The 12,910-nt window shown below is 42.2% G+C and overlaps 1 protein-coding gene across 6 annotated transcripts in view; it reads left to right on the top strand.

Moving 5' to 3' along the window:
- NFATC1 (nuclear factor of activated T cells 1) overlaps nucleotides 1–12,910 on the top strand; it is a 116,633-nt gene that overhangs the window by 47,164 nt on the left and 56,559 nt on the right. For all 6 annotated transcript variants that reach the window (XM_057424232.1, XM_057424228.1, XM_057424226.1 and 3 more), the window contains exons 5-6: nucleotides 2,687–2,859; nucleotides 5,261–5,401. In XM_057424232.1, coding sequence (XP_057280215.1) covers nucleotides 2,687–2,859; nucleotides 5,261–5,401 — 314 coding nt within the window. The remainder of the gene's footprint in view (nucleotides 1–2,686; nucleotides 2,860–5,260; nucleotides 5,402–12,910) is intronic.

The following is a 12,910-nucleotide window of genomic DNA, read 5'->3' as shown; positions in this document are numbered from 1 at the left end:
TCTTACTTCTTACGTAATAAAAATCAGCAGTATTTTTCATTACATCTGTTTAGAAGCAAAGTTTCTGGAACTAAGAAGATGAGTAAAGGTGATTCATTTTGCAGACTGAAGTTATTAAACTGGAGTAAGTTGAGTCCTATGCAGAAAACCAGGCAGGGGTGTCTTAGGATCTCTGAATTGATAGCAGTCTGAATGATAGGAAGGGTTTTGTAAGTCCATTACACTCAGGTATATTTCATTATAGGATTCAGTATATAACAGTTCAAATATCCCTCTGTGTGTATGACCTACATGAAAGCCTCCACATTGTTTAATCCCATCCTTTCTGCCTGCTTTGTTCAGATGCTCCCAGCCCTTATCTGAATTGTCTTCCCCCTCACTGAAATGATCCTAGTGCTTATCTGAAGTGTCCACCTTGGGAGGAATTTGTGTATGCTTGAATGCATGTACAACTCTCAGTGCATGTATAAATGTGAACGTATTCATACTTATATATAAATACATGCACCTTTGTGTGCATATATAGGGAGATAGAAAGGTAAGTAGGCAGATAGAGGGCAAGCAAGATACCCTGGCACCACCAAACTGAATACCACAGGAAGATCCCAGGGAGCTTACTAAAATCACAATTTCACTCCTTGTTATTCATACAGTTTTCCACGCCTTAACAAAGTGAAAAATGGTGTCAGACACCTGAAGTCCTTCCACACATAGTGGTTATTAGAAGCTGGTTTGCAGTGTCATGTACAACATGCCCTGGAGCACCTCATGTAAATAAGAAGAGCTAGAATGTGTTTAGCTGCATTGCCAGCTGGGCTTAGGGTGATCACTCAAGACCTGAGGACTTCTTGTCAGTGCACTGCGTTAAAAGCCGTGACAAGCCTGCAGAATTATTGGCCTCATTTGCTGTTGTCCTAAGCTGGCACAACTCCATTGAGGTTATTAAAATTTCACTAATTTGTATCCACACCATATTTATTTGGCCTTTTATTTATCCAGTTTGAATCACATTTTTGGCTGCCTAGGAACATTATTGCTGGTTCAATCATCTTTCTCCCTAGAATAAAGGTAGTTACACAGTGTGGGAGCCAAGCTGAATATTTTCATGATATGCGTGCCAGATTGTAGTAGTGCTTTCTCAAGAACCACAAACAATGCTTTGGCATATGTACGCCTTACACGTCAGTAGTCTAAAACCTCATGTAGCACTAACAATGAGTTGAAATCTGGAGCCAAGGACTTTTCTCACACATACTTTATGTATTCAGGCCTTGATTCAGTGAAACCCTGAAGCTCATCTGCACGTTTAAACTTTTGTGCATTTAGCTACTCCCACTGACTTTAGATTTTAATGTCCATGACTTTACAAGCCTGAATTTAAATGCTGCTTCTCCTCTGAACTTTACTGGCTCTGAACTAATTGTCATTAAGTATTTTTTCTTTATTTTACAAATGTTGATATGGGAGAGAGAATATTGAGAAGCACACTGTTTATTCCGTATGTCATGCATCTTTGTGTAGAATTTTGACATCCGTACAAGTATTCCATAATTCTTACGGCTTCACCTCCTAATATGTTTGGTTTTGAGAAGCTTTAATACTTTTATTAGTTTCTTTGATTGTATCAGCAAGGGCCTTTTTGTTAGTCTGAAATGCATATTTTAGAAAAAATGCAGATCAAAACCATGTTGCCATAGTTCTTGTTTGCAGTTTGCTTCAGAACAGAGCTTCAAAGGTCTGGAGGGGGAATTAAACTCTTTGAATGCAAAATAAAATTAAACTATGCATATTCAGTGTAATAAAATGCATGCCAGAGACCAGTACCCAAAAGAAATTGCCATGTAGGCTTTGTAGTCACAGCCAAAGCAGAGGTATTTTTGCAGTGTTTTTTTCAGTGTGTATGTTTATGTATCTTTTGTTCTGGGAACTTTCTCTATTGAAATGTGCGTTGACAAAAATCCTGACTTCTAAACTCATCCAGAAAAAAAAACAAAAGAAAGGAGAGAGAGGTCAGAAACAGTAATAGTTCTAGCTGATGAAAAGCATGTTTTTCCCCTAATGTGGAGGGAGGACTCTAAGTTTAGGGTTTTTTTTCAAGCAGAACTTTAGCTCATCACTCAGCTTGGAAGTATTTCCAGCTTATTCAAATACAAACAAATTGACAGTAGAACTGACCTTGGAAAGAGGTGTGCTCATTAATAAGCATTTTCAGGACTTTGCCCTAGAATAAAAATCATGCCAGATTTCTCTCCAGATTAGCTGTAACAAGTGAAATTATAAGCAAGCCTGTGTTTTAGGTTAGTAATACTTTGTGTGCCTCCATCTCATCCCGTTGACTTTCTAGTCTTGCTGTTTCTTTGGGCTTTGGTTAATCTGTAAGCTCCATTCTTACAGGATGTGTTAGGGAGAAAGAATCTTTTAGATATTCTTCCTCTGGGAGCTGAAGTCATATCAAAAATTCATGTGCCTAACAGCAGCCACTACGTTTTACTACAGATAACCCCAATTTAGATACCTGTGGATGCAACAACTAGACTTAACAAAGTCTGATGTGTTCAGCCCAGTCCTTGGGTCACACCTGGCTCAGATTTTAAGAATGTATGAGAGAGGGAAGATACTGCAGGTTCGTATCTTCCTGAAGTCTGCTTGAAATGAAATTAATTGCTCTGTGTTTCTTCTTGGATAGCATTGATTGTGCTGGGATATTAAAGCTCCGAAACTCGGACATCGAGCTGCGCAAGGGAGAGACAGATATTGGTCGGAAGAACACGCGCGTTCGGCTGGTCTTCAGGGTTCATATTCCACAAGCCAATGGAAGGACCCTCTCCTTGCAAGTGGCCTCCAACCCCATTGAGTGCTGTAAGTAGCAACAAACATCCTTGTTCTTGGCATTGTGCCACCCCAAATGCCGTCTTTGTCCACTGGCATGCTACGCGTTGATTTTGCTTTACCTGTCTAGTCAGTGAAGCTGCATTTTCTCTTCAAAAGCACATGGTTTCTGTTGAAGAGTAAATACCTGTGTCTTAGAACAGAAAGCGTAGCTTTGTGCATTAATTTTTATAGGAAACAATGTGCTTAAACCTAGGGGGCACTTTAACTAATAGTAGACCTGGGAGTGACAAGGCTCTTTTTTTTCCTTTTTGGTGACTCCCTGTCACATAGGCAACTGCTGTAGGAGTTCTGGAAAACAGCCATCATGTCCTATTAATTCTCTTGTCTCTCCATCCTAAAGCAAAAACCAGCAAATGAAACCCCAACCCCTTTGATGAGGAGCTAGCAGTATAGTAAAGCTGACACACTGGCACAAGCTGCTTGCAGCTTCAGAAAACCTCCAGAAACAAGGTTTCTGCACTGGGATCTCTTTGATTGAGCAGACTGCTTTTCATCAGATGCGCTGGAGCACCCTCCAAGGACACGTAGATCATTCTTGCTTTTTAAGCCTCGTCAGCCTCCCACACACAAAACAAAACCTATTTGCTTTATGCAGCTTTAACATTCCAGCAGAAGTGGTGAAAACTGAATTTCAGTCCAAGTCCTAATGCTAATTTGTTCAGCTGGATGGACTGAAACAGGTTTTTAAGGTTTTCTTGGATTACATAAAGTAGATATTTCTGATGCCACCAGGTAGGGATTGACTTAGCATCTGGCAGGTATGTTGGGGGGTGAGCCCTGGGTGGGAGAGCAGAGAGCATAGGAAGGAAGCCTTGATCATCCCTATCTCCACACATGCTAGAAGGTTGTGTCTGCACTTGTCCATGCATCATTGCCAGTCTAGAGTCCCACACAACATGTCTGGCAGTATTTGATCTCTTGGAGACATGGGTCATTAATAGTGAGGCTGCTGGAAAGAGCAGCCCTGCATTCCTCTTGCAAAAGCTGTGGCATCGGTGACATACTTTTAGACCAGTGACAGTACTCCTTCCTTTTGCTTGGGGTAGCACCACTGCCCCTCTAGTAGTCCGCGTCTGCAAGAGAAGCAGAAATCATAGGAAAGGGTAGTGCTGTTAGACAAACAGTGATAGCTTCTCTCCTTCACTGAAATTCGTTTAGATAAACAAATGAGCATTGGCAATGGGAAAGGACTTATATTAATACAAGCCTAGTTATTTCTGAAGAATAGCAGAGCTGCCTTATCTATAGGAATATATAGGTATAGGAATAGGAAGTTAAATTTCTTATCAGGTAGACTGGCAGAAAGCCCTGTCTTATGTCCAGGATATATATGAAATGAATAATTTCCCCTTTGTTTCTTATTCAAGGGCAAGTTCTAGGCTAACAGGCAAAGCAAGAATATGTGATGAATCATGGTTTCATCCTGGTCCTGCTGAAGCTGATGAGAGCTTTTCAGTTGCTATATAGCAGGATAAGGCACAAATTGAATGCATCCTGAGCTGGTCTGTGCAAGGATGCAAGCTCAGGAAGACACTAAATATGAAGTTTGGATTTGTATCATTGAACTGCAGTTCTGAGGGTTGTGTAATGAGCAAATGCATGGTACATTCCTACTGGAGGAGTGGAAAACAGGAGAAAAAATAAGGGCTAGTGTTATTTCCAGTGCAGAATGTGGAACAAGCTGAGGTCAAAACCTTCATGCATCTCTTAGTGCATGTGACACCAGGAGGAACCATGTAATCTGGATAAAATGTCACGTCATTCCTTGAAGCACAGCCATGCTCACTCTTGTGTCCCAGTTGGGGGGGATAAAATATGTGCCACGAGAATACCAGATCCTGTTTGCATGGATCCATGAGTGCTTTGGCGCTCAAGTTCTGATGGAAATATGCTCTCTAAACTGTGAGCTTCTGCTGGACTGTGATACGCATGGCTGCTCCTGCTGCTGCTGCAAGACAGTTTGCAGAACTGACAACGCATTTTGGACATGGATGGTCTATTTTGTCACGTGTTTCTTACAAACACATGGCACATATAGATTACATAAAATAAAATTATTTAAAAGAAATGAGTTTCATTAAAAATGCACTTTTTGATATAGTACAGATGAAGCTAAGTTTTAAAACACCTTTGTGAGCCTTTTGAATCTGTACTGCTATGTTTGGTAACCTTATTGTTTATGATCAAGGCATTTGAAAACCAGCCGTATTTCCTGCAAACTTTCTGACCTTTCTTTATTGCTATATCAAAGTGAGCTTATCTTATGAGGGTAGGCATTAGGTTACTTAATAATGCAGTATTTACTTATTTTTGTGTGATTGTGTTTGCTTTTTTACTATTTTTTTAAATCTCCTTTATAACTCTCCAGCTCAGAGATCTGCCCAAGAACTGCCTCTGGTGGAGAAGCAAAGTACAGACAGCTTTCCTGTTATTGGAGGGAAAAAAATGATACTGACTGGCCATAACTTTCTGCAAGATTCCAAAGTCATCTTTGTGGAGAAAGCACCAGGTATGTCTTTTCAATCTAGACTCCAGTCTGCCTTTTCTCCTCAGTTTTAAAATCTCTGCCAAATGATGAAAGCATAAATATGGTAATGACATTTTCTTCTGCACATAATATGTTTTCCATGTCACAGGGCAAAGCTGTGAAAGCGATCTGAGCCGTGCCTTATGCTGAGGTTCACACTATGGCAGGTGTAGTTACAGGTAGACAATAGCGTCATTGAAAGTCAATGTTTGGCATTTGTTTTTGTAGCAAACTGTGGCTGTACCCCATAAGATCTGTGAAAGGAGTTCGAAGCCTCTAATGGCATAGAATCATAGAATAGTTAGGGTTGGAAAGGACCTTAAGATCATCTAGTTCCAACCCCCCTGCCATGGGCAGGGACACCTCACACTAAACCATGTCACCCAAAGCCTCGTCCAACCTGGTCTTGAACACTGCCAGGGATGGAGCACTCACAGCCTCCCTGGGCAACCTATTCCAGTGCCTCACCACCCTAACAGGAAAGAATTTCCTCCTTATGTCCAGTCTAAACTTCCCCTGTTTAAATTTTAACCTGTTACTCCTTGTCCTATCGCTACAGTCTCTAATGAATGTCCCCGTAAAACCTGCAAGATGGTACCTCATGCTAAATCTCTGTAATTTGTGGAAGAGGGAGTGGAGCTGCTGCTGGTGGAGTGTGTGTACATACCTGTGTTTCCTTCTGTGGCATTCAAGACTGGTGGCATTTACAAGCTGATGTCTGAGGAGGCCTTGCAGTGCACATGCATTCATTTGAAGGGTGTTTCTGTCTTACTTTGAGGACTGGAGGAGGACTGGACACAATTGACACCTCCTCACCCAGTGCTGCTTCTGCAGTGCATTGGTGTTGTGGCTGTTCTTCCTGCGAAAGGGTTCCAGGCCAGGCTGAAGCAGGGCAAACATCACGGGGTGGGAGCTGGGGCTGGAGCAGGAGGTGTCTGCATGAGTGGTGGGATGTGTGCAGGAGCAGTAGGTCACAGGGTGAAAGTGCATAATGTGAATGCCCCCCGTGGGAAAAGGTGGTAGGAGCAGAGCTGTGAGTCAAAGTCAGGCTCTGAAACAAGATCATTACGGGTAGTTTTGAGTCTTGTTTTGGAAAGGGTTTCCGTGGCGCTGGCACAAGCCATGGATTCCTCAGCTGCCAGCTGAAACCCCTCTGAACTTTAAACAGTCTTGGGAGCTCCTCAGGCAGCCAGCATTGGCTTTGACACTGAGCCCATTTAACCCTTCATTTCCGTGAGGTTCCCACACAATTCTCCTCCCCGTGGCCCCCACCAGCATTGCAGGAAGCAGAAAGGGACGCCAGGGTGAGCAGGGGAGGTTATGTAGGCAAAGGCATCCAAGTCTTTGGGCTCAGTGAGCTCAGAGGAAGAGCAGAAGAATTCCCTGAAGTTCACCAGCAGAGTCCTGGTTTGGTGAGATTTCAGTCACCGTAAGTGCACATGGGGCAGAGGTGACTGAGAGCCAGTCAGGACCATTCCTGTGACCGCCAAGTACTACACAGCTGGGCTGTGGCTGTGAGATTAGCAGAACACTGTTTTTGTTTCTTATGAAATTTAAACAAAAAAAGGAAAGAAGGTGGTATTGCGATTAAAATCATCTGAACTCTGCTCTACGTGGCATGAGGGGAGGGAAGAATGTGACTGTCTATTTTATATTTAAACTTTCTTTGCTGCACAGAAGTGGGTTAGTGTGACATGTCAGGAGCAAAGTCCTCGATCTGTCTCATTACAGGAAGGAAACCATGTTAATGTGTGCTTTCCTTCAGAGGTACATTCTCTCCTCTTCCTTTATTAAGTTGAATCACTCACCAGCAGGTAGCACAGTGTGGATTTGGACACTGTCGCCCTTAGGACTAAGTACACCAAATGCAGAAGTTCACTCTATAGTTTTAAATTACAAAAATGCAAAATAGAGCCAGTCTTGTACTTCTTAACCAGACAGATACCTCCCTTGAGCAAAAGGAATTTGAAGCTGCCCAAAGACAGCATAAAGGTAGAAAATAATTTATATAAGTGACATTTTCTTAACACTGTGAAAAAGATGGAGTGTACTGCTGCACACATTGTGTGTACTGATGAGGAAGAAAGTGGTTGAAAGGACTTGCTGTCACCCTGAAAATCTCTTGGGTATATGGGTTGACAGGATGGACCAGAAGTCAGTCAGTGAGCTGCTATCATTGAAGAGTAATCAAAATCATTAAGCCAGTACTGAGAGGTCTGATTTGAAACTGGCCTGCCTGTTTTTAGTAGTCTAATGGTAGATTTGTTGCCGTTGCAGGGCTATACTGACTCATGGAGGTACAATGCAGGAGCTGAGCCTTCAAAGTCGAGAGTGTTCAGCATCTGCAGAAGCTGCAGTTGTGTCACTAGGAATGGCACACAAAAAGCTAAGTTGCTGGCTGATCCAGGCTGAGCAATTTCTAGGGCTTCTGTGACAAGTTATGGGCTACACTGGCAAACACAGCTCAGTGCATTAAAAGCAATTGAGCACGATGCATTGCTGTCTTAGTGGCAGACTGCTCCAGCTCCATTTTTGAGCAGGGTATTTAATGTAAAATGAACAAGTATTAGCAACCTTCACTTTTGTAAATCAGCACAGTGTTTTTTTTCCTTTCAGCTATTGTACATCTATTAAAGTAGGTCAAGAACTGGAACACCAACATAGTTTCTCTTTCCCTTAGAAAGCTAGTTATGAACTTCTGTGATTAGCTGGAGACATTCATTAGTTTTCCTGCTTTTGTTTTTGATTTCGAAATGTTAATCACGTTCCTAGTGGGTAGCAGCCAAACACAGCTGTTACAAAGTAATAGATCATAGGAATCACTGCACTCATGAAGAGAACATACCTTTTATATAAAATTTAAATATTATACTGCATGAGCTCATGAGTCCCCACTCAGGCAGAGTCCCCAAACCAGGAGGCAGTCTCTGGAAGCTCATCTAATTCATGCTAATCTGCATACTTAATTGGTTAATGCAGAGTTTGCAAACACTTTTTGTTTGCTCTTTTCCCCCTCCTTTCTGTCTTAATAATTTCTTTAAGTCTGCTGAGTGCATTGTGGCCTGCTGAATGTTTTTTGAAGCACAAGTCCCAAGCTCTCCATCTTCAGGGCTAGCCCTCAGCTGTTCTGGTCTCTGGAGGAATGGCATTATCCTGGCCTCCTTGCGTGGGGAGTCAGTCTGTGTAGTGACTCATACAAGAGGGAATCCCTGAAGAATGATCAAATCAATCCTTCAGCCGGGGAGGCAGCAGCTTGGTACTTTCAGCTTAACCCCTTACTGCCTGCTTTTTTAGCCGGGAAGCATATGAAACAGAACAGGACATAAGGTTGCAGCCCTGTGACTCTGCATGTCACAGAGGAATAAGGCGGCTGAGAGATGGAGGCAAGGCACACTGAAAGGACATGGGAGGAGCACTGTGAAGACCTCCTCTGAAAAGAGAACCCCTCACAGTGTGGTCTAGCACTCGGCCAAAAGGCAACCCTTTGGATAAATGAGTCTGTTCAGAAGTGGACTAAAATTTGCTCAAGCCTTTTACAGTACCATAAAAAAGTTCTCATGTTGAAACGAGTCCTTATTTTACAGGATTTTGGTCAATGTTTTATTGCTTGCACATCAGACCATATTTTCCAGTGATGAGCAATGATATCAAACGAGTGTCCGAGAAACCTAGTGGTAGTAAAAATGTCAATGGTGAATGTGCTTTGAGAGGTTCACTTTCTTAAATTCAGGATTTCCTTATACTGGGGAGTTCCATGATGACACTAATAATTGTTTTTCTTACCTTCTTTCACTTTCTGTCTGTCTTTGTAGTCATGCTTTTCTGTTCATGAGTTTCAAAAGGGTCTTGTGAGATTGCGTGTCATGGTTGTTGGGTGGTAGGTTTAGGACATCCAGTACTAATCTGTTTGTCATCAAAAGAATTAGTACTTTCTAAAACATATAAAAGTCTGCAACTTCTTACCAGCAAGGGCCCTTGATGTCTGTAGGCAGGTATTTGCTGTACAGGCAAGGTGTGCATTTTAGTTACAACAGTAGGTGAAGTGAAGCTGATGTTTGTTAGCTGTGTGTCCTGGGTTCAGCAGTAGCAGTCATGTTTCTCCTCCTTGGTAGCTGGTGCAGTGCTGTGTTTTGACTTTCGGCTCCGGAACAGAGCTGATAGAGATGTTTTGGTTTGGCCAAGGACTTTGTGAGCCTCATGCTCTGCCAGGGAGGAGGGGAAGCTGGGAGGAAGCAGAGACAGGACACCTGACCCAAACTGACCAAAGAGCTATTCCATACCACAGCACGTCATGCCCAGGATGTAACTGGGAGTGAGCTGGAAGGGCTGGGAGACTGCAGGGTTGGAGGAGGTATCGGTCGGAGCTTGGTCGGGCTTGGGGGGCGAGTTATCGGTCAGCGGGTGGTGAGGTGTTGTATTCTGTTCCCTTGTAATTTCCTTTATCATTATTATCATTGGTGGTAGCAGTAGTGATTTGTGTTATACCTTAGTTACTAAACTGTTCTTATCTCAACCCGTGGGAGTTGCATTCTTTTGATTCTCCTCTCCGTCCCTCCGAGAGCAGGGGGAGGGCAAGAAAGGGGGGGAAGTGAGCGAACGAATTACCTGACTGGGTTTAAACCACGACACTGTGGGAGGAGGTGTTGGGCTAGGAGGGACAAAATGTTTCCTTTCTAACACACGCATCTGCAAGAGCACAGATCGTGATCTGGAATTCTAATAAAAGACATTGATTTAATTACTTATATTTTTGAAACTTCTTATTTTGTTTCTAGATTATAAATGTACCACGACATAAAAATCTTGAGGGAAGTTTAGAAAATGCAGAGGTATTTGTAGAGTATGTTTTAAGGACTATATATCTGTTAGCTGCCTTTTTTTGGTAACAGCTTCTGCAAACTGTGTATTGTTTTCAAAGCTAGTTTCTCAAAGCTAATGTGAGTTACTGAACACAAAGCAGCTCAAAAGCCTAACAGAAATGACCAGGCTTTTGGCTGCTGGTGTATCAGATTATGATTAGTGATCTATAAAATGAGTGTGGTGGAAAAATCCTAGTTTCACTCAGTTCACAAAGTGTTTCCTGTAACCGACAAATGAAAGCTTACTGATAAAACATAAAGCAAATACCCCTAGCACCAAAGCACAGGAACATTGTGGGTATGTCTTGTTGGCATGCCATAGGATTTTGCAGAGTTGTCCAGGATGTTTTGGGATTTAGAGTCTCACACTAAGATCTTAAAGAGTTAATCTACCCTGAAAATCACTCCTTGCTCAAAAATTGCTCCTTGCTCAAAAATTGCTCCTTGCTCAAAAATTGCTCCTTGCTCCTATAGCTAGAATGGTTTTGGCGCTGGAGCTAGGTCATGTATTTCTGAACTTCATGGATTTGGCCAAGTCTAGACATACCTAAGAGATCAGGTTAAACTGACTGAAGTTTTCATTATTAGCAAGTTGCAAGCTATGGGAAGAAATAGCTATTTAGTGTGTTGTTACTAGTTGTCATTCAGTTGAGTTTCCTCTAGTTAAGTTAGAGCTCCAAACCCATTTCTCTGGTTTTGTGCTTAGTGACCAGAGGTCAAGGCAAAGTTTTAAAGAGCAAAAAGGTAGAGATGTAACACCCAACTTCACTACAGGAATAGCTTCTCGAATAACACTGACTTTGAAATTCTGATTCTGAGTTGTTAAAGTTGAAGGCCATTTTGTCCTGGTCAAAGACGTGCCTTTGAGCTTTCTTGTGACACATGCCCCTCCCTCAAGATGTATTGCTCTCTTTGATGGATGTTAATGGAGTTCATGATGTGTAATGCTGTATCTCTGAGTAACACCAGGCTTACAGGCTTCAGGGGTTTTGAACATATTGTTAATTACTCAACCTTCAAATCGACAGTGATCCTAACACCTACGCACTTTGTAACCTAACTGCATAATATCATCAGTTATTACGCTCAAAGCATTTGAAACTCAAGTGCCCAACAGACAGAGAAGTAAACAACATCTAAGCAATGCTTCCTCCAGGGAATATTCTCTTTTTTAATACTGTCAAATGGGATTCTTAAGATTTAGTTACTGCTTCAAAGTGTTCATTCTGCTGTTTTTATTTTGTTAAATGGATTTTTGTATCAAAACTGTTCGTTTTCTCTGCTGGAGCAGGTTTTGCATTTAGAACATGAAGGTGCTGATGTGGCATGATAATGGTTGTACTAGAGTAGATGAAAGATAGCTGAGTGAAATCACTAAATTTTTTTTGTGTTTATGCCAAAGGTAATCACTCTTTTCTGTAAGTATTTCAGATGGGAAGACTTACCGTTTGCCTCCCATTAGACATGTGGTCAACAGTGGTCAGCCAAATGTTTGCGCAAAGTAAATATGATATGGAAAAGAAGGAAGCTGGACGAATTTAAGTGTTTCACAGGTTTTTTGTTCCTCTCAAATATCACTGTCTCTGGCAAAGATTACTATCAGTTGCTGCTTTAAGGTACAAATGTCAGTCTGAGAAACTCAGTTTTGTTTCCCCCATGTTGTGTGAGCAAAAGATACCTTGCTGTGTATAGCAGGTAGCTCAAGTGCAGTATTTTAGCTTCAGGAAAACTTAGAAAAAGTTCTGGAAAAGGATATGTTCATGAAACATTTGATTGGCGTGTGGATGGAACAGATGCATTAGGGAAGCATGTGGGCTTCTTGGTTTGACTCAGCTACACTTTGGAGCTCAGGGTTTGGAGTCTGTTTTGACGTGATGTGATGGGGAGACGGGTGACCTGAGCCTTGGCAGAGCTCCCTTTGGTAAAAGATCTTACATTCTCAGAGATCTTTCCATTGCTCTTTCCATGGCCAGTAGCAGTCACAGTTTGGGGGGCAACTGGCCAAAAAGGGGTCATGTTTCACACTGGTAATCATACTGTAGCTCACATAATAAATAAGCAAGTGGCAGAACTCCCTTTCCCCCTCTAGTCAGATGGACAGATACTACGTAATTTTGTCTTTATCTGTCTGTTTATCTGAGTCCAGGACACACGTTCCAGTTGGCAGTGAGTGGTTGCACATTGACTCATGCGCAGTGAGGCTAAAAATCCTGGAAACTAGATAAACTGGAAATTGCAAAGGCATACAAGTTGGGAGCACAGAGTTCATGTGAAGGTCACTTGAACCTATTTCCTAGAGGTGTATTGATAGCTGAAGGGGTTTCTGGCCACTGCCCAGAAATAGATATCCTTGGGCAAGTAATGTCATCAAATGGTGGAGTCATTTGATGGTGGAACCCTTTCACACGCATGCACGAGGAGTGATGTAGCTTGTAGGAAATGTCAGCACATTTCAGTTTTTCCTGGCTGTTTAGTCTAGGGAATGGTGAAGACAGAATGGGACAGCAGCCATATGCATGAGGTGGTATCAGTGGCAATGAGCCTCATCCAGGGTGTTGCTCTCACAGTGAAGATACAGTATCTCACAGATACTTACTGTGGACAACAGAGAAATAAGGAATAACCATATGGT

This window comes from Pezoporus wallicus, unplaced genomic scaffold (genome assembly GCF_028554395.1).
Source record: "Pezoporus wallicus isolate ANWC-B61680 ecotype Strahan unplaced genomic scaffold, APGP_CSIRO_Pwel_v1 contig_5485, whole genome shotgun sequence".
In the NCBI taxonomy this organism is placed as follows: domain Eukaryota; kingdom Metazoa; phylum Chordata; class Aves; order Psittaciformes; family Psittacidae; genus Pezoporus; species Pezoporus wallicus.
This window is presented reverse-complemented; position numbering and strand designations above follow the sequence as displayed.